The 20,629-nt window shown below is 34.8% G+C and overlaps 3 protein-coding genes across 18 annotated transcripts in view; 1 reads left to right on the forward strand and 2 right to left on the reverse strand.

Annotated features, from left to right (window-relative positions):
• Positions 1 to 4,537: 4,537 nt before the first annotated feature.
• Positions 4,538 to 9,345, reverse strand: LOC143305089 (survival motor neuron protein-like). 5 transcript variants are annotated; one of them, XM_076627652.1, is made up of 4 exons: positions 9,065 to 9,345; positions 6,792 to 6,872; positions 5,011 to 5,193; positions 4,538 to 4,885 (listed from the first exon to the last, which is right to left on the reverse strand). In XM_076627652.1, the coding sequence occupies exons 2-4, from the start codon at positions 6,870 to 6,872 to the stop codon at positions 4,784 to 4,786; spliced, it is 366 nt and encodes a 121-aa protein (XP_076483767.1). In that variant the 5' UTR covers positions 9,065 to 9,345; the 3' UTR covers positions 4,538 to 4,783. The 5 variants fall into 5 exon arrangements, with proteins under 5 accessions (XP_076483767.1, XP_076483770.1, XP_076483769.1 ...); XM_076627655.1 differs by lacking the exons at positions 6,792 to 6,872; positions 9,065 to 9,345 and adding an exon at positions 6,331 to 6,426; XM_076627654.1 differs by lacking the exons at positions 6,792 to 6,872; positions 9,065 to 9,345 and adding an exon at positions 5,403 to 5,873.
• Positions 6,583 to 12,818, forward strand: LOC143305087 (adrenodoxin-like protein 2, mitochondrial). 5 transcript variants are annotated; one of them, XM_076627643.1, is made up of 5 exons: positions 6,583 to 6,731; positions 7,147 to 7,259; positions 7,424 to 7,556; positions 7,923 to 7,974; positions 12,627 to 12,818. In XM_076627643.1, exons 1-5 carry the CDS (start codon positions 6,583 to 6,585, stop codon positions 12,816 to 12,818), a joined length of 639 nt encoding a protein of 212 aa, XP_076483758.1. The 5 variants fall into 5 exon arrangements, with proteins under 5 accessions (XP_076483758.1, XP_076483760.1, XP_076483761.1 ...); XM_076627645.1 differs by lacking the exon at positions 12,627 to 12,818 and adding an exon at positions 8,259 to 8,654; XM_076627646.1 differs by lacking the exon at positions 12,627 to 12,818 and having other exon boundaries at positions 7,424 to 7,659; positions 7,923 to 8,253.
• Positions 10,616 to 20,629, reverse strand: part of LOC117162928 (uncharacterized) — a 40,006-nt gene continuing 29,992 nt past the window's right edge. The window contains exons 1-4 of one of the 8 annotated variants that reach the window (XR_013061763.1): positions 16,035 to 16,340; positions 15,255 to 15,897; positions 14,500 to 15,156; positions 13,762 to 14,065 (exon numbers count right to left, since the gene is read on the reverse strand). Coding sequence is in view for 2 of the 8 variants with exons in the window: in XM_076627648.1 (XP_076483763.1) it covers positions 11,041 to 11,577; positions 11,719 to 11,760 (579 nt within the window). In the remaining 6 variants the exon portion in view is untranslated. The other 7 variants (XR_013061762.1, XR_013061765.1, XM_076627649.1 and 4 more) reach the window with 7 other exon arrangements.

Consider the following 20,629-nt stretch of genomic DNA (forward strand, 5'->3'; position numbering starts at 1 on the left):
GGTCCAGATCCGCACGCTAGCTGTGTTACCTAATAACTGAAAAACCCCGAAGCCAACGTCGCCTGTCTACTGTTTATGGCCTGACTTCGTCGCAGTCTTTTGTCTACACGCTGTCGATGGCTTCAGTGCTTGAGAAAACTAAAAAAGACCAGATGTAGAGTTTTCTTAGAAGTGGTAACCACTTCAACACCCTCCCTAAAACTCTACATCCCTACAAACAATTATCTCAAATTTACAAATTATCTCTTAATATTTTCTAACTCTTGTCGTAAATATCTGAAAATTAATTTGTCAATGCCTTCTCAAGTACATTTGCCAGCCGCCTTTCTCTTTTCCATACAAATTAATTTATTACACAAAAAAAAAACTAGAAGACTAAACAGATCATGTAGAGTTTTTCCTCTTTTTTTTTTTTTTGAGAAGTAATAATCACTTCGACACCCTCCCTAAAAACTCTACATGTTTACAAACAATTACCTCTTAATATCTTTTTTACTTTTCAAACCTAACTTTTTCCTTAAATATTCAAATCTCGGTTTTGGCAACGCCTTTGTACATATATCTGCCAATTGCTCTTCGCTTGTTACATACGTTATATCAATTTCGCCTCTATTGTATAAATCTCGCAAGAAATGATATCTTACGTCAATATGCTTACTTCTTTGATGGAATTCTGGATTCTTAATTAATTTCACGGCACTAGTATTGTCTACACATAGCATATACTTAAGGATCTCTAATTTACATTCAAGAAATATTTTCTTTAGCCACATAATTTCTTTCGCTCCTGAGGCTGCACTGACATATTCAGCTTCGGTCGTAGATAGAGCTATACATTGTTGTCGCTTACATTGCCATGTGATGGCCGCATTCGCATACTTACATACAACGCCTGATGTCGACTTTCTTGTTTCTTTGTCGCCTGCATAGTCAGCGTCGCTAAAGGTTTCGAGACTGCCTGCTTTTGTATATAAGAGTCCCATGTCTGCGGTCCCTTTTATGTAGCGCAAAATTCGTTTGACTAATTTCCATTGATACTGGTTTGGATTCTCTAAGTGTCTCGCCGCTATATTTATTGCAAAACTAATATCTGGCCTACTTACGGTTTGTAAAAACATTAAGTTCCCTACGGCTTCTCTGTATGGTGCGTTACAATCATTATCGCCTATGTTACTTTCGTTCCAATTAGTCTCGATAGGTGTAGAAACACTGTTTGCCTCATTCATATTAAATTTTTCCAATATGTTTTCGATATACCTACTCTGATGAATGAATATTGAACCATCTTCTAATCTATTAATTTCAAGTCCAAGAAAACTCTTTACTTCTTTCGAACTCGTAATTTTGAATTCTTTATTTAAATCATCGAAGAATTTATCAATTAAAGATTCGTCTGAAGCTGCTACCAGTCCATCGTCTACGTATATGGTCATCAACATTAATTTGTCGTCTTCTGTATAAATATAAAAACAAGGATCTGCATTACTCTGATAAAATTTTAAGTTCGAGATAAATTTTGTGAAACGTTCCGTCCAACATCTTGGAGACTGCTTTAAGCCATATAGGCTTTTTAGCAATTTACAAACCCGATTTGTACCATCATCATAACCTTTAGGTTGTTTCATATAAATATCTTCTTTCAGACTTCCATATAAGAATGCGGTTTTAATGTCGAACTGTCCGAGGTGTAAATTATTTTTGGCTGCAATACTGAGCATTAATCTAATTGTGCCAAACCGAGCAACGGGACTATATGTTTCCTTATAATCTATGCCTTCTTTCTGTGAACACCCTTTTATTACAAGTCGCGCTTTGTATCGTTCCGAGTTGTCCGGATTTAGCTTTATCGTTAAAACCCACCTATTGCTAAGTACCTTCTGATCTTTAGGTTTTTCTACAAGTATCCACGTCTTATTTTCATGGTGCGATTTCATTTCATCATTCATAGCTGTTTCCCATAACTCTTTCTTTTCGGATCTCATCGCTTCGTTAAAATCCACCGGTAATTTTTCCGCTACGTACGTTACTGGGTTACCATAAAAATCGGTTCGTTTGATCTTATCTCTATCTCTCAATTGTCTCACATTGTCGCTAGTTCCATGAGGTTGTTTTTCATGTTCACTCTCTGCACTTTCATACGTACATGCTCCATCGCTCTGCGCACTCACATCTTCGCGCTCGACAATTTTCGGTAAACTTAATTTTACGAATTTCGCATTTTCTAGTTCAGGCTTAAATATTACGTCACGGCTTAATATTACATTTTTTACTGTTGGCACGTACACTCGATACCCTCGTCCGTCATCTAAATAGCCTACCAAATATCCTTTGTTAGCCTTTTTGTCAAGTTTTGTCCTTTTCTCCGCAGGTATGTGAGCAAAGCACTCAGTACCGAAAACCCTAAACTTTTCTAAATTCGGCGGTTTCCCGTACCACAGTTCATATGGTGTTTTCTTATCTTGTCTTGTCGGCCCCGTCTTATTTATGACATGTACTGCTGTGTTCATGGCTTCGGCCCATAAGAACAGCGGTAGATTTGGTTTCGAATATAGCATCGACCGACCTGCCTCTACTATTGTTCTATTTTCCCTTTCTGCGACACCATTCTGTTCAGGAGTGTATGGGACGTTAATCGTGTGCCTAATTCCCTGACTTCTTAAAAATTCTTTGACTTCTTTATTTTGGAATTCTTTCCCTCCATCACTATGAATTTCTTTAATTTTATCCTTAAATTGATTTTCAACTTCTAGGCAAAAGGTTTTTAGTTTTTCAATTACTTCTGACTTACGTCGTAAGAAGTAAATCTTTGTGAATTTTGAAAAATCATCTTTAAATGTCAGAAAATACAGTTTCTTGCCTAATGACTCGACTTCCATAGGTCCACATACATCCGTATAAATAATTTCGCGAGGTTTATTCGCCCGATTGATTTTCTCGTGAAAACTCGATCTATGCTGTTTCCCGTACGCGCAACCTTCACAGAAAAAGTTATTATCCTCTACAACTTTCATATTTGAATTCTTTAAGAATTCTTTAACATGTCTGATGTTCTGATGACATAGCCGTTCGTGCCATAACTGCAATGTGTCCGCGTTTGACTCCGCTCTATTGCTAAAATTACAAACTGACGGTATGATAACTCGCATATCTACTTTATACAAATTTCCGATAACAGAACCTCTTGCTATTATTTTCTGATTTTGTAAAAATATGCAATTGGTCCCTTCCTTTGAAATACAAAAATCTATGTCCCTTCTTGCGACAGATCTAATCGAAAACAGATTTCTTTTCATACCTGGTACGTATAGAACATCGTTCATTGTACATGTTACCCATTTGCCGTCCACAAAAGTCTACTCTGATTTTTCCTTTGCCGCACGCATCCATGAACGTACCATCGCCGATCTCTATCTTCACCGTGTTATCGAATTCTTCGAAAACGCTGAACCATTCCCGTCGTCCTGTCATGTGATCCGTAGCTCCTGAGTCGATTATCCAAACATCAGGGTTTGCCGTTTGTATCGCTGAGGTACTTCCTAATAGACCAATTCCGCTGTGATCCCGATTTTGGTTTCTAGGTTCCTGGTTGTCTCTACTGTTGCTTCTTTTGTTATTTTTAAAACAGTTTTTGCTGGTGTGGCCTTTCCTTTTGCATATAAAGCATCTAAAGCAATCCTTCTTTAGATGGCCAACTTTTCCACAGTTAAAGCAACTTGGTCCTTGTTTCTCGTATTCGCGTTTACTTGACTGCTTCTGCTGTTCCCTTTTATAATTATTACCTTTCGTTACCAGTGCCACCGATGTTTCCTGGTCGTCTTTCTTCCATCTAATTTCTTCCGTCATCAGCCTGGTACTAAGCCTGTCTAAGGTCTTCTTTTCTTCTTCTACGGAATCCCACGCACTGTGAAAATGATCGAATTTGTTTGGTAACACCGATAAAATGCGTGTTATCAGCATTTTCTCGCCAATTTCACTCCCAAGGACTTTCATCTTCGCCGCTATGAGTTCCAACTTTGATAGGTTGTAAGAGACATTTTCAGATTCTTCCCATTTAAAATCGAAGAACTGCTTCTGGACCATATTTAAATTCTCATCCGACTTCATGTCATATACTGTATTCAGCTTTTTTCACATTTCATGTGCTGTCGTGCAACATAAAAGAAGATCCAACGGTTTCTTTCCTACTGAGGTCACGATTAATTTTCTCGCTAATCGATCTGCTTTCAAAAATCTTCCACGAGCGATTTCTTTCTCCGCGCTGTTACCTGGATGACACAAATTCCCTTCACACACGTTGATCAGGTCGTCGTCTTCCTCCAAAAGTGTACGCATAACAAAACGCCACTGGAGCCAATTTTCTTCGCCGCGTAACATCTCGACCTTCGCACTTGCTGATTCCATTTTAGCACTATCCCTTATTTTACTAAGCACAACACTTTAACAATTTATTCATTTCACGTTGCTACCTTGCAATTTACAGCCCTGGGCCCATAACCTGTTGAGGTTATTCGGTGTGTAAACAGAGAAAACACGTGGATAAATTGTAAGGTAGAAAATATATTTAAATAGAAGTGTAATAAGTAAAAATACAATTTGAGCTGGTCCAGATCCGCACGCTAGCTGTGTTACCTAATAACTGAAAAACCCCGAAGCCAACGTCGCCTGTCTACTGTTTATGGCCTGACTTCGTCGCAGTCTTTTGTCTACACGCTGTCGATGGCTTCAGTGCTTGAGAAAACTAAAAAAGACCAGATGTAGAGTTTTCTTAGAAGTGGTAACCACTTCAACACGTGCCATTGTTTTCGTAAATTTTTGATATTATAGCTTCATAAATTTCTCCATCCTCTGAGTATATTGCACGATAAGGTGCTCCTATGATCCATTTCTATAGAGAAAAGATGTGTATACAAATAAATATAAGTAAATAGCAAAATAAAATAATTTGCTTCTTAATCAATATATTTAATAATATTCTGTATCAAATTTGTAATATTCTATCAAAATCACAACCTTGTGTAATTTACTTGCGTGTTTAGGCTGCTTAAGATTTTGTGGGTTTTCTTTCGGTTGAGAATTTCCAACATCCATTCCCATTCGCTTGATAACTTCTTCTTTTGCTAAATTTATTGCTTTATCATATGCTTCTATTAATGCACTATCATCCCAAACATTATCATTGGCTGTGTCTGTATCCTTTTGAGATAGCAAATTATACGTTATTAATATTGATACAAGTATTTTATTATCAAACTATTGCAAATTATCATATATGTCATTTTTCAAAAATTGACTAAAAGGTAGTGGATACTGTTAATTACTATTTTGCTAAAATCTTGTACTAAAATAATGTTAAAACCATTACGTTTCCATTACCATACATACGTTTCCATTACCATACATACGTTTCCATTTCCTCGTATAAAAAGAACATTCATATCATCTGCCATTTTAAAATAACATCATTTAAATATTGAATTTGCTTCTGAAATATTAATTTGTCTCATTTCTTTAACTCTAACACATTGTAAACAATGATGACATTATACCAACTATAATACTAAAAATCTATTCCCCATTCATTCGAAAGGTTATTTTTTGAAGCAAGGTTAACATTGAATGTTCCCAAACTTCAATAACTGTATTTTACTTTCTTTACAATATCTAACAATATATTAGAATACTATAAAAAAATATTGTATGCACAAGAAACTGTTTATAGCGAAATAGCAAAAGAATTAATCACATATTATAACTAAAACGAGATTGTTAAGTAGATTATATTATACTGCATATGCGTTAGTGTTTCAGCTGGTAAATATAGTTTTTATATCTGAAGATAAATAAGATTTAATTCTATAAAATTGCATAATGAATTATACATCTATCTATTACTATTCGTATTTCCCCTTAGTTGTATGTTGTCAATAGCATCAATCACGAACATATAAATAAATATAGAAGAAACCGTTCGGAAATGGAAAGGGAAAAATGAACATGGAAGACAAGAAAGTTTTCTTCAGGTTTAGCGTATGCGTGATACGCTTTGAATGTCTCAGATAAAGATAAAGATACTCTGCTCATTTCTATTTGTTCCGCAGAACGAGAAATTTGTTGTCTTTCATATTGGTTTTTACGATTCAATTTTTGGGCAGTTTTCCCTAGCGAGTGTCGGTCCCTGTTTGATATAACCAGACCGTAATTTATACAGATATGTATTATAGATATATATTTGTAAAACTGAAATCAGATGAAATAAATGTTGCCTGAGGTTTTAAACGTTTAATAAAAACAATATTTCACTTGGAAAAAATGTAAGATATGTAAAATTACACATTGATCATTTTGCTGGTCTTGTATCATAAAACGTGTGGCCCGAAGAGCACGTGTCCGGTAGGGATACGTCACTTGTGTTAGGAATCGTTTTATAACCTATCACAGTAAAGGAACGTCCCAGTATAGCAGCCGAAGAATGCCGTGAAAGTTTTTGTACAAAGTACAATTGATCTACAATTGATATTTTCCGCAATACTTATCTGGTGTTCGGTCAGGGTGTCCCATACTCATGATATTTATGACAGTGGAATGGCGTTAGTAAATCAATTACAAAAATTTTCGAGATCAATTCTCGGTATTGCATCAAATTATTCAAAATATACAAGCAACACAACGTTGCCCTTTTTGCAGGCAACAAGAGGAATATCGACCACGCAACCACTTTCAGAAAAACAAGAGTAAGTGATACAAATTTTCTTGTGCTTTCCTTCTTTTTTTAATAGAATTTCAGTACTTACCTTCCAATATAAAATTGGTGTCAAAATAATAATGCTAATAATAATGTCTAAGAAATTTTTCTCTTTGTAGGAGTATAACATCTAGAAAAATAACATAGTATTAATAGAATAGTATTAATAAGAACAACATTGACAGTGAACAACTAAAAATATAACACTGTTATAAATATATGATATACGAATTTTATTTATGTATTATTAAGACAAGTATATCTTATTTTTAAATTATTTCTATTATCATAAGTGATACATATAATTAAGGTATAATTAAGAGAAGATTAATTGAAGAAACACAAAAAATAAAGAAAATAATTATATTGAGATAATTTTTATCTTTCATAAATATTATTTTCAGAGTAAATATAACGTTTGTTAAAGCAAGTGGAGAGAGAATCAAAGCAAAAGGGAAAGTTGGAGATACTATATTAGACATAGTAGTAAATGATGAAATTGATTTAGATGGATATGGTATGTTTTAAAGAAGCGTAATTTACTTAATTTAAAATAAATAATTTTGAGGTAGAAAATATTTGAAAATTTTCATTTTTATCAAGTTTAATATTCTTATTATTTTTAACTTTTGATACTTTATTATATAAGTATGTTGTAATCTTAAAATATAATTGATATAGGTGCTTGTGAAGGAACATTAACTTGTAGTACGTGCCATTTAATATTTTCGAAAGAAGTTTATGATGCACTTCCTGACAAACCAACAGATGAAGAATTAGACATGTTGGATTTAGCATATGAATTAACAGATACGTTAGTTCATAATAATCAGTATCAAATCATTCACATTATTAATTCTATTACCTTTTAATATTTTATAAAGTGAATTTTTCTATTTAAATTTATGTAAAAACAGGTAGTATTGGGTATTTCGAAATCTGCATCTCAATGTAGAATTTCAAATCGCTATCTCTGAATACTACGAAACTGAAATTATAATAAATTTTCATAGTTTTTTATTTATGACCCTATAATCATTACAAATCTATGTTGGAATTAGCATATTTACAATGTTGATTTTCAAATGGATAAATAGAAATCTTATTGTGTATTAGTATTAATTTGTATAGCAATAAATATATTTATTGACATATTCAGTTATATAATATTTAATTTCAGGTCACGGCTAGGCTGTCAAATAGTAATGTCTAAGGAACTAGATGGAATTGAGGTAAGAGTTCCATCAACAATTAATGATGCAAGAGCATAACTGAAATTATCTATAGGTTTTTGAAAATTTGTATACAATGTTGTACATCTCTTGTTAAAAAACCCTTGTTATAATTATTAAAATATTGGTATTAAAAAAATATAATAAAGAATCTTGTGTTTAAATGTGAAGCTTATATATATACATATGTTATAGTATAATTGCAATTTTGATATTTGTACATTGCCATTGTAAAAAGCCTATCCAATTATGAAGAAAATATATCTTTTATTTTTAATATACAGGGTGTCAATTTTAAAACGTTCATCTAAATTATTTTCGTTACTATTAAAGATAAGAAGAAATTACTAAGGAAGACTTAAATGGTTTTAAGATGTGTACTTGGTTATGATAAAAAAGACTCTTGTGGAATAAATTTTGCAACTTCTGAAAGATTAGATAAAAGCTTAGAACCTAAAAAATAATTTGAAATTAATTTCGTTTAGATATACTGTTTGATTTCTTAGCTATGGGCAAGTTTAAAAGATCATCAAACTCATGGTCAACAAAACAACAGAAATGTACATGCAATGCTTTTTCGTTTCACAACAAGTTATCTGACACTATCATCATTTTCGTGGCACATGCAACATTATCGATTCAGTATAGTAATGTTTTGGATTAAAACAAATGTCTCGACATTGGAGCAAAATATTTCAACCTTTAAGGACTAAAATTAAAACTTATGAGTTTGTTTATAATTTTAATAGATTTTATTAATATTGTGTTTACTGGTTTATTAATTACAAGAAAGTTTGTAAAAGACTGAAGTTTTACGTAAAAAGTACAAATATTCTTTCAACAAAATTAGTCAAATCACATCATTATTTATACATATTGTATATAAATAAAATATGCGGATATATTACTTTACCCTAGAATTAAAATTCAATAATATAGAAGAATCTTATTTATTCAGATTTTGTACATTATCGCTTCTAACCTCGGATAATAGAACAACAAATTAAATATTTTTAAACAAAAAAACTTTGTCCCTTTGTTTGATTTCCCTTGCTCGCGTTTCTTAACTACTTAGATATAAAATACTTACGTTTTCGAAAATTCATACTTCACAAGCTACTAAACGCTTTATCTGTTCAGAATAATTTATTGTTTTCTTAACTAGGTACATACCAAATACATCTATTAAGTTGGTATTTCTCATAATTACCAGTACATAAAGCTAAAACACTTTTGTACTATGCTTGTTATACATGGATCTAACAAATAATTTAACTTGTGTATTGTCGTTTGTATATTTTGTTACGTGTAAAATATTCTATTTCTACACTACTTACAAATTCGATAAAGTGTACATTACACATCGTGAAATTTACATATTTTCACTTGGTTACCCTGCCCAATTCGAATATAATTCAGAACGTGTGTGCTATATTTATATATTCTGCATTTGTTTTGTATATTATGTACACTGATCTGATCTTTGTAAACGCGAGTTTTACGATATTAATGAGAAATTTGCCAATTTAATGGAAGTTGTTAATTTTTTCTGGCACGTTTCACGTTAGCAGACATGTTTCTTAAGTTACAGTCGAAAAGTGTTTTTATGTAAAAGAATAGGAATGATCAAGTTATTTTAAGATGACAAGATATTTCACGTCTTCTATTTAAATATAGCGTTAAATTTTAATTCCGTCAATTCGTATATACTCATACATCGAATTTCCTTTTCTCATGTCATTTCTTTTCTTTCATTTCACATTTAATTACAAAGATAAAGTGTAAGTACGTTCCTCATAAAATTAATATCAAATGTCGCAAAATATACAAAAGTAAACTAAGAAGAGGGGTACATATTATTACACAAACTGTCGTTCATATTGCATATGTACATATGCAGTATAAAAACAATACTTTTTAGTTTTTAATCTCTTGTTTAAATAATCCTAATATCTAAATTTGTATCGGTCATTGATTCGATATAACTGCGTTTATTGGAAGTAATTAAGCTATAGCCTGCGCACAAGAGAAGAAGGAACAAACACGTATAGTATACACGCTTAAATAACAAAATTAAGTCAGTTTACGTTCAATGTGAACTTGATCAAAGTTCCAGTCTCGAATTATAGAGTTTCTTACTATCAGTTTACAAAATTCGATATTACGATTATGTACCGTATTTGAAAAACATAAAATGCTTTGTTCAATTTTAAATAAAACTAATATTTACCAAAGCGAATACGAAAAAAATGTTATCATCAAACTCAATTTTCAATTATCAAACTTAATCCAGCACAAATACAAATGTTATTCGTGCTTTTTTACTTTTACTACTTTTCAACTCTCTATAGTTCGAGATTTGAGTTCCGCTTTCTTTCTACTGCGCATGCGCAACAGGAAAACTTGAATTACACGTAATAGTCAAAAATTCGAAAATCTTATCCTTTCGTGGCAGCGAAAGTAACCTAGGACTAGAGGTTCCATAACATTAATAATAATAAGGCAATAATATTAATATTAATAATAATGTAATCGAGTACTACTAACAATATTAATAATAATAATAATAGTATGGTAATGACAAGATACACGCGGATATAAATTAATCATTCCTTTCGTAATATCTACGACGTCTTCGGGATATTCTTTAGAAATTACTTTATTTCTGGTCAATATTCATTAACGAGCAACTTTTCTCTCTGTTTCTTATCACGATTTTTTTCACTTCATCACAATTGTACCGTTAGAAATTATTCAAAACATTGTTAAAATGTCCATGAAATATATGCAATTGCCGTATTGAATAAGCGAGTAATGAAGTTGCTGTTTCACTGAATAAAAGTGAAATCTCCAATGCGTGTGCTCAAGTATATAAGTTAAAAAAAGATTGGTACATCAATGCCTATTATTCTTAATCAATATTCATCATTTAACAATTAGGACCGAATTTTTACAAACCAACTCTAAACCACGACCCAATTTACAAATAAAAAGATCGATGTGTAAATTAACTATCAACTATTAATCTCCAATCCTATGTGAAGATATAATGTTCGGACCAAATTTCTAAACTAACGTGGACAATTCATGCGGACTATTGGTGGTTGCTGCGCTACTTAGATCCAATGTGGCAGCCGGAAGACCAGGATTGACGCTGCCGGTTGCTTCCCGTGGCAAATGCTGCGATCTATTTAGCTTATTTCCAGGACTCGGTGGCGATCTATCTGCTGGTATATCCGGTGGCGTAACCACGTTTCTGTGTCCGCTCACGTTCAGATGATTGTGCGTCGCCGCGATCGGAGCTGGCGATGAGAGCAACAAGGGCGGTGGAGACATTGACACGTGTCGATGATGATGATGGTGATGATAGTGTTGGTACTGTGCAGCTCGGCCGTGCGTTGCGTGGCTGGTATTTAGTTGGTTCGTCACGGGCCCGACTTTCGTTGGGCAGCCAGCATGGTGGATGGTTAACGGGCCACGTAGTTGTTGTTGCTGTTGTAGCTGGGGCTGGTTCTGGTGCTGTTGCAGCTGCTGCTGACGCTGCAGCTGTACCGCCGCTTCGCACTGTTCGCGCGCTAACGCCTTCACGGCATTCGTCTTCTCCTACGAAATAAGAATGATAGGTTAGGTTGTAGTCAGGGGCCATAACAAATTAAAAAAGTTATAATATAAGAATTTACATTTTAGTTGAAATGATTCTAGTTACGAATAAGTATTAAAGATGATTCAAATCTTTTTCGTTACCGATAACCATGGTGAAAACTCTTTTGGATTACTTTCAGCCATTGTCAATCTTATTGTCAATACTACATGCTTGAAGTAGAAGGAGGGGTACAGAGAAAAACCCTTTTTCTCAGCAAATATAATCGTTACTCAATTATTTTGTTCAACAGTTTTACAAATCTCCCAAAAATAAACGAGAATACGAAAATACACTGAATATCGTGTGTATGGTTATTTATAAAATCCCCTTGAAATAGTTGCGATTGCGGATCACATAAACAAACGAACCTGTCATTCTACAGAGTATCTTTTTCGGTGAAATTATGCAAACGTAAATGTAACTTCGGTAGAACTCCTCGAGAACTTGTAAGCTTATATGACTCTGACCCAACCAGTCCATTCTAAAGTGTATAATTTATAAAAGGGGATTATATTAATACGCGGAGGATGTGGTAGGTGGTAAGTTTTGCATATGAATGTTTGTTGATACAACGAATGGTTAAATGGAGGTTTTCATGAATGTGATAAGGACTAGATCGAATGTTTTAACACTTATAACTAGAATGCGTATTTTTATACAAGTTTGTAGTTTTACGAACATAATCAAAGAAATAAAATTTTAATCGAGATTTGTTTTCTTATATACGTATATTTTAGCGCATTTTATGCATTTTGCGCCATTTGCGTACTTTTCAATTTCGCACGAACGTATAAAGATCAGCAATATAATTATAACGCTTCTTAAAAATGTGAAAAATCCTGGTTTCCTAAAAGCTTGCAATTGATTTCAGAAAAATTTTTATGAACTCTACCAGATAAATTATGGTAACTCTGAAAAACAAAATTTCACGATAAAATGATTTCCGGGTAAAATACACATAAAAGATGATTTAGACGTGTTTGAACGTGTTCGTTTTCTTTTTTAATAGCGATATGTTCTTACCCTCTGCCACACGAAGACGTTATGGACCATTGCGCATCCACAAAACACGATGCCAAGGCCTATGAAAACCGACGTAACGATTGCCAGTGTGACACCAATTACCTCTCAGAGAAAAGACATCGACTCCCGACTGTTGGACGCCAACGCCGCGACGCATCTTAGTCCCCATCAGAGATAAGGCCCCAACCCCGACTTTCGGACTCCTTGGAATCCACACCAAACTCCCCAACATCCCCAAGCCAGGGTGTATATAAGCCGAGACTTCACCCAGCCCGGGGAGTTCTCGTTCTAGTTGCTGTTCTTGTACAACACCCCTTTCTCTGTTCAACGTTATTCTACTGTAAGTGCCAAAGTCATAATAAAGTTCGATAAAAGAGAATTAATAGTTGGGCTACGACTCAGCTTTCTTTTCTCTCGCAACCCAAGTATCCATTTTACGTGACACCGGCGTCGAATGAAACTGGATGAATGTATACAATATCATACCTGAAAGCATTGTTAGAGGATCATTATAACACGTATGCCATAACAAGCGGGACAAAGAATCAGCGCAAATACATATTCTCAATACATATAATTCTCGAAGCGTAAACTATATACATATGCTTTTCATTGAAATTTTCAATACTAGTCGCAAATTATTTTTCAATTAATTTATTATTTAAGTCTTTATATATCAATTCTCGACGAATAAATTACTTAAATTATAGAGAATCTATCTTCAGACAATAGAGAATTCAATATTTTTGGTCGTTAAGTAATTTACAAATTTCTAAAACGATTACGTTCGAAGTTTTGGACAGTATTTGAAGTTTCTAACATGACATTAAAAAAAATAAATAAATTTTATGATATAATTAAAAAAACATTGTAGTCTATCATAATTTCTATTCCGTCAAATTTATTAAAACGCAGTTTTCTTCTGAACAGAGTCAAAATGTCCGTCTTGAATCGAGTTCAACAGCTTAACGATTGATCGAGCGAATGATAGCTGTGTAAACTAGCATGACACAACGTAAACTTTAGATTAGATCTCGATCCATCCACCAGCCGTATTCATGCATGACATGAATATTCTGTTTCAGCTCTTTATAAATTAATCTGTTAAAACTTCCCTAAAAGACGATCATTTTTTATTTTTCTAAGAAAAATAATGACTATTCGGCGTTAAAATTAACTTTATTTCCATTGGATTTCTAAACTGATTTCATACACTCAGAGATAGTTCACAGTATCTTTTAGATTCATGCCTGAATTCAAGAAAAATTAAACGTATAACTTATGTACTAGTATCTTTCAAAAGGTTAAAGTTGACAGAATTGAAGGAATTGGTTCTTACCAGTTAGAAAGACGGGAATGCTAATGAAAAACCCTCCGACAGCACATATCCGGCTGATGGATGATTTTTGCAGGTACTTGTTACTCCTGAAACAGACAAAATTTGAAGTGAAAGTCAGTTTCACGATTCTATGATAATTGAGCGAAATATAAAGGAACCAGTTTTTTGTTTAACAGCCAAGAATCTTTCAAAAATTCTACTGTAATTGATACTTCAAATATATTTAGTCAGACAAAGGATAATCATAATCGCAACGTTAATCTTAACTTTAATTCAAGGATCAAACAGTATCATTATACATATAAAAGTAAACATAAAGTCTATCCACATTATTGTTATTATTATTATTATTATTATTATATGTTATTCTATAATTGATTTTTATTTCTTTATTATCAATATTATTCTATTTTCTATAATGATTCAATTATAGATCTTATTTTTTGTCAATCATATTTCACTGAAAAGATCACTTTGAAAATAATCTAATAGTAAAAAATGAAAACTAATCTTTTTCTACCTTGTCTTCATTTTTTACAAACTCTGTCCACCGCCGTAAACCTATTAAATGCATGAAACGACAAAGCAAAGCTGCTTCACATAATTCCCCGCTCACGCAGTGTGAATCAGCTCACGACCGCAAACGATACTGCTAATTTCCAGCGACCACGAACGATTTCACCGTAATTGCCGGTGTGAAATTTACCAATACGTGCTCGAATTGGTCAATAATGGATAGAGCGCTCTTGCACACATTAATCTACCAACAAATAATATTGACTCAATTGAACAACAGCGCATAGATTAACGGACAAACCGCATGTTCCAAACAGATTTACAATCACGGCAGAAAATACATGCCGTTATAGATGTTTCCTGGTTAAGATTAATTTCCACGCGTTAAGAACATTGTAACCGGAATCTAGGAAGAACTAGCACTTCCTGGAATAATACTATTGTGTCCTCGATGAATGTCTCTCCGCAATGCCCTCGAGTGAGTTGTTTTTGTCTTTGGTCGTACGACGTCCGGGATGAGAATTCGGGGAACGGTTTTGCGCTGCTTTAATACTCGCACAACCATCCATCCATGGGACTGCATCTTTTTAGGAGGACCAGTGATTAATCTTTTCCCACTCATTTTCATCTCTAATTTCTCATGAGGCTAAGATTCCTGCATCTTTTATCATAATAATTTATTAATACTGTTAATAAATTGAGACAATTTTACACGTCGTATTTTGCGTTATAAGATGACTTGTAATTTGTAAAATTTACCTGTAAAATTCCTTTGTTTGTTTTACCGAAGCAATAGTTGGCATTTCTATACAATAATAATTTGTTAATACTAATAATTTGTAAGGTTATCATGTTATCATTCTTCTAATGGATAGTATATTATTGAAACTTTTTTAATATTGAAACGCGATATTTTTTTGGAGAAGAAGTGCATAGTAGTAAAGAGTTGAATTCTACGGACGTAAAAAGTGGACATAACATTTTCTGTACATGGAGTCGCCTGGCCTAAACATTTTATGATTTCCGGGCAAAATACAGACGAATCCAGCGCTGATTTTAAAGCAGCTTCATCCAAATAAGCCACAATAAGAAATTCCCACGAAACAGTTGCGTTCATCCCCTTTCGAGGTCGCCGACCTCTTTGAATGCGTTTCAAGAGCGTCGTACCAATGAAATTTCGAGTTCTAAACTAATTTCTCAGCCTTTTGCGTTAAATTTAACCTTCCGCGTTAGTGTATTTCGGACGAGTTCCTATTTTACGCTTTCGTCGACCTCACCAACGTAACATGCAACATCCGCAAGTAAAACTGTCTCTTAAATTTGATGTGACACCAATACACGACGAGAAGAATCACAATGCCATTTTTATTCCACTTCGTTAATTTTTCGTCGTAAGGTTTAGCTGTAAATAGGATTAAGAAAATTTAGATTAACGAGGAATTTAAAATTGATCTGTTAAATCAACAATTTCCATTAGTTGTCAATAGATTTTATAAGCCTCAGATTACTGAGAAATTATACACATTGCAAAATATTTACCATTGGTTACCCACGCTGCACGTAAATTTGATCAATCTACCAATGCACTAACACTGCAATAAATTTCTATTGCAACATTCCACGCTCCTTTGCCGCACCTTAAACTCCTCGCTAGATTTATTCCACCTTAAAGTGTCACATAACTCCTACGACACCGATATCAAATCTTAAACTCCACCAAATTCCAGAGAAACTTGATTTCGTCGAAAGTAAGAGATTAAACTTAAAAAGCAATTTATTTCATCTTTAAACTATCCCAAACTTCTTAAATATAATTTATATATATAAAATATTATACACTTATTGTGTGCATTATATATTTCAAGAACTTTGCAATAAAAAATAAAACTTATTACATTTAAGATATGGTTATATCGCACAGGCTCGAATATGATAAAGAGGTTAAATAAATGTCTCGAATCTCCGCAACAAACTCACACAAACCACCTAAAACACGTATACACAATGTGCATTCACTACGAACTCGACTCCCATTCCCTGTCAAAATCACAGGCATGCAGAGTCAATTTCACTGCTCGAGCTAGTTGAATAGGGAAGAAGGTCGAGAGCTGGAGTGAAGGAGCATAGTTGGTAAAGAATCGCGTGCCGCCGCGCCATTAAGATCAAGCCCACGATCTCAACAATAAATATTAGACGGTTCTCTGACCTGCATTTCGCGTGCGACTCGGAACGATTCAAAAACGCGTAAATTTCCCATGAGTCGAATCAAACGTTCGCGATTTATCGCATTTAGGTTATATCGATATTGTCCACGAGTGGAGGCATTCAAACACAGATTGCTTTGTGTCACTCTATCGTAACTGCCCGTAATACATGATAATTTAATTTCGAATTCTTTCGAATATATGCACGTAACGAAAAATTTGTATTGGTTAGTCAATTGCAGACCAACCAGTTGTTAGCCAGTGAAAATAATGTAGATAATAATAGTGAAGAATTAGCTCGAGAAGAGTAAACAAACAAGGCGTCTTAGTAAAAGGCACAATGTAGGTCCGCAAAGTGGTGGGATTTCGGCGCATGCGCATTGTTTCGCATCAACTTACAATTAGACATGCACGAAAGCTTCATTTCTGCCGCATACATACTTGGATTCGCGTGCATGAAATTCACAAAGTAGGTTATTGCTTGAAAAACAGCTTTAATCGAGCGAAGCTTTTAACCAGACTGAAATCAAGTCTTGGTTTCTTTAGAAATTCAGATGGAATAAGAGAAACCTATTTTATCTGTGGATAAAGGTTAGGCTGCATCGGTTGGCTTGTATGACTTTCCGGTGACTTTGAAGGGTAATACGGCGCCGGCGGTCGAGAAGGTAACTTCTCTATTGAACGAGATCTTATTGATCTCGTCTAAGCAGGAAGAGTCTGTCGGCCCTTTGATTTTATACGAGTCTTTCCATTCACGATCGTGCGAGCTGGCTACAGGCGACGACACGGACCCCCGACAAAACTGTCTGAGTCTATTCAAGGCGACGTCAAATAGTTTCACTCGGAGAGATGAATGGAGATAAGAATCACCGGAGCGTCTCTGCGCTTCGATGACAATGATATTTGGTAAATCCTCTTCTTGTTTCTCGTTTTGAAAGAAGGTTGTAAAGAAGAGTGCTACTAGATCGTCTAGGGAAATCACACGGTATATATTGCGTAATGCTATTGATTTATCAAAAATAACAAGAGGTTAAGGAGCTTTGGGAAGGTTGATTCAATTTTTTATAACCTGACATCTCTTTGAACAAATGTCTTAAGAAACGCTTGAATAAAATGTTAAAAAAATAATAATCTTTTAATGAAATAATCATCTAAAATGAAATCTTTTCCTGTATTTTTAGACAATAAGATTTACTATATCCTACGCCATAATAAGAATCAATTTGCTATGAACTGGTATCTCGGAAATTGTAAGAATTCAGAAAATATAAGGAGGCCGGAAGAGGTAAATGAAATCCACAGAAACATTGACCCAACCTCAGCCCAGTTAGCCAAGAAACTAAAATATCTCGTTGCCTTTTCTATATTTACGACCAGAACGTGGTCATTAATTGAGTCTAGCGACTGCACCGTAGACGAGTCACTGACCGATGTTGCTTTAATGGATATGCGGAAAATCACGTGTTCCAGGTTCCAGGGATGTAGTTGTTTTCATTTCCGGAGAATACGGTCGACTCGCGTGTGTATACCAATCTATCTGAGGATAGGTGTTCGTTAGAATTACTAACTATATTACTTTCAACCTTGTGATTAAAATTTTTAAACGTCACTTAATAGCAATTCAGTCGAGTAAGTACAAACTTTCAAATGTCCTAATTTTCAAATCTTTATATTTTTTAATCTCAAAGATATTTTATTATTTGCCGTAGATCAAGCTTCGTGTTACCGGTACTGTAACATTACAATCCTACGAGAAGCAGAAAATAGTGAAAAAATCTGACCTAATAGATAGTAGTCAATATTCCTTTGACGCGTCTTATGCGAACCGCAGTTAGAGGAAATGCAAATAAGCTCTTGCGAAACGGTTTGCCGCACGACAAGCCTACGAACAACGCCCAATGCAAGTTCGGTGGGAGTTACAGGAAGAGGGACGTCTAAAATCAACTAGGAATCCCTATTCAATCGTCTAATTTTCGATTCCGGCATTGAACTTCCCGAAGAAAATTAAATACAATTCCGACTCGAGATTTAATTTCAGTCTCGTAGCTAATGCAATCTAATCGCGTTTGCAAGGCTACGCTTCCGGTCAGAAGCCACACGCTTCGATCGCGTACTTTCCGCATCGGAAGCGTACGCTTCGGTACGAACCGCGTCGATTTTCAAAGGAATCATTGGACACCGGAAGAAGAAGAAGGAGGAAGAATAAAAGCACGTAAACCGGCAGGAAGTCAATCGAGACAAAATCGATATCGTTGAAAGCCGAAAAAAGACCCGAATTTAGGCTACAGTACATATTCGAATTGAATATATTCAAGGTTTAGATTTTCTTCTCCTGAAAATTATAAACATAAATGAGTCGACAAGCGATCTTGAAAAGCGTCTGTTCCATCTAGATTACGTAAATTGCGTGAATTACCGTTAGCCATAATTCATAATTTATCGAAAAAGCGCGCTTCTTCTCAACCACGCTTTCCCCTACCAGCACCAACATTATCGGCAGATCGATAAGTATCAAAATACCACAAAGATATTAATCTCATCTTTCTTCTAACCGCGAAAAAATGCCGCGCAAATGATAAAACAACAGATCAGCCAGAAACATCGAATTCTCCACGCTTCCGACTGCAACAAGAAAAACAAAGTTATTTGTGTATGATGAAAACGTCTCTGGACGATGCTCTTGTCACAGACGAAATTCGAGCAGCTGTATATAACAAACCGAAATTCCGAACGCCTTATCGCGTGAGACCGTCCGGTCAGCATCCGTTCTCAGCCGCCTGAGTGGCATTCGATCACTCCAGCCGTTCTCCGAATTTTACACTAAGTATAAACAAAACCTTCTCCCACTCCAACGAATGGAAGAATATAAATGCTCCCTTCAAAATCATCCAGTCAGTCTAATAAAAAAATTCTTAACTAATCCAAGTATCGAAAGTGTATCATCGCGAACCGAAAAAATTGTATAAATTGAGTAAAAAATAAAAAGAACTTTATCTCCTTGTCGGAAATTAACAAGTTCCTTATTTTTTACCTTAATTTTACACGACATTTTTAGCGATCCGTGCCAGGATCTATTCACTTCAGTGCAAACGAAATTACGATTTCGGCGTACGCGCATCATTGAAGATCGAAGGATTAACGGACCCAGTGCGAATCTTTGCTACTACGAAGCCCTGCAGCAACTTTCAACGTTCCACTACGGTGAAACTAGACGAGAGGACTACGGCCAGCGCAGAGCAAGCCTACGAATAAGATTCGGAATCTAGAACCAACCAGAGAGGAAACATCCCTGATACTCCTCAACGGTCATAGCTACTACGGTAAGCTGAAAAATCTGGATTCATTTTCACGATACCGTGTGAGAAAACCCAGTTTCTCAAGCGCTTCGAATTCAAATAGCAACAGTAGTTCAGAATCAATAAGCTCAATTAGAATCATGCCCACATCACGAAAAGACAAAGTCGAAACTATTGAAACCGTTTCTACAAACGGAGGTACGGACAATTCGATTCGTGCCATACTCGACGTGATACAAAAACAAATTGAAATTCTTGCGCAACGTGTAGAAGAGACACAACGGACGGCCGACAGTGAAAATAAGAAGCGTGCAGCGGAAATAGAGCTATTAGGCAAAAATATCTCCAAAATAAAAATAGGACGCGACGCTACTACAGAACTAGGCTCCCTTATTACTATGGACGAATCTGTTGCCGCGAGAGATAGAACTTCCCCACCATGCGTTCCAATTCGAACAGAAGAAGACAACCATCCCTCTTACGAAGACCGTCCACCGCAATTCGCCTCTCCGAGCTTACGGGCCAAAGACGCGATAGTATGTATTCCGCAATTAAACGGCGAAGACAATATCGGAGTAGAAGAATTCATACGCGAAGTTCGCGAATTACGAGCCATGTGTAGCGAACCCACGCT

Source organism: Bombus vancouverensis, unplaced genomic scaffold (genome assembly GCF_051014615.1).
Source record: "Bombus vancouverensis nearcticus unplaced genomic scaffold, iyBomVanc1_principal scaffold0084, whole genome shotgun sequence".
NCBI classification, from domain to species: Eukaryota; Metazoa; Arthropoda; class Insecta; order Hymenoptera; family Apidae; genus Bombus; species Bombus vancouverensis.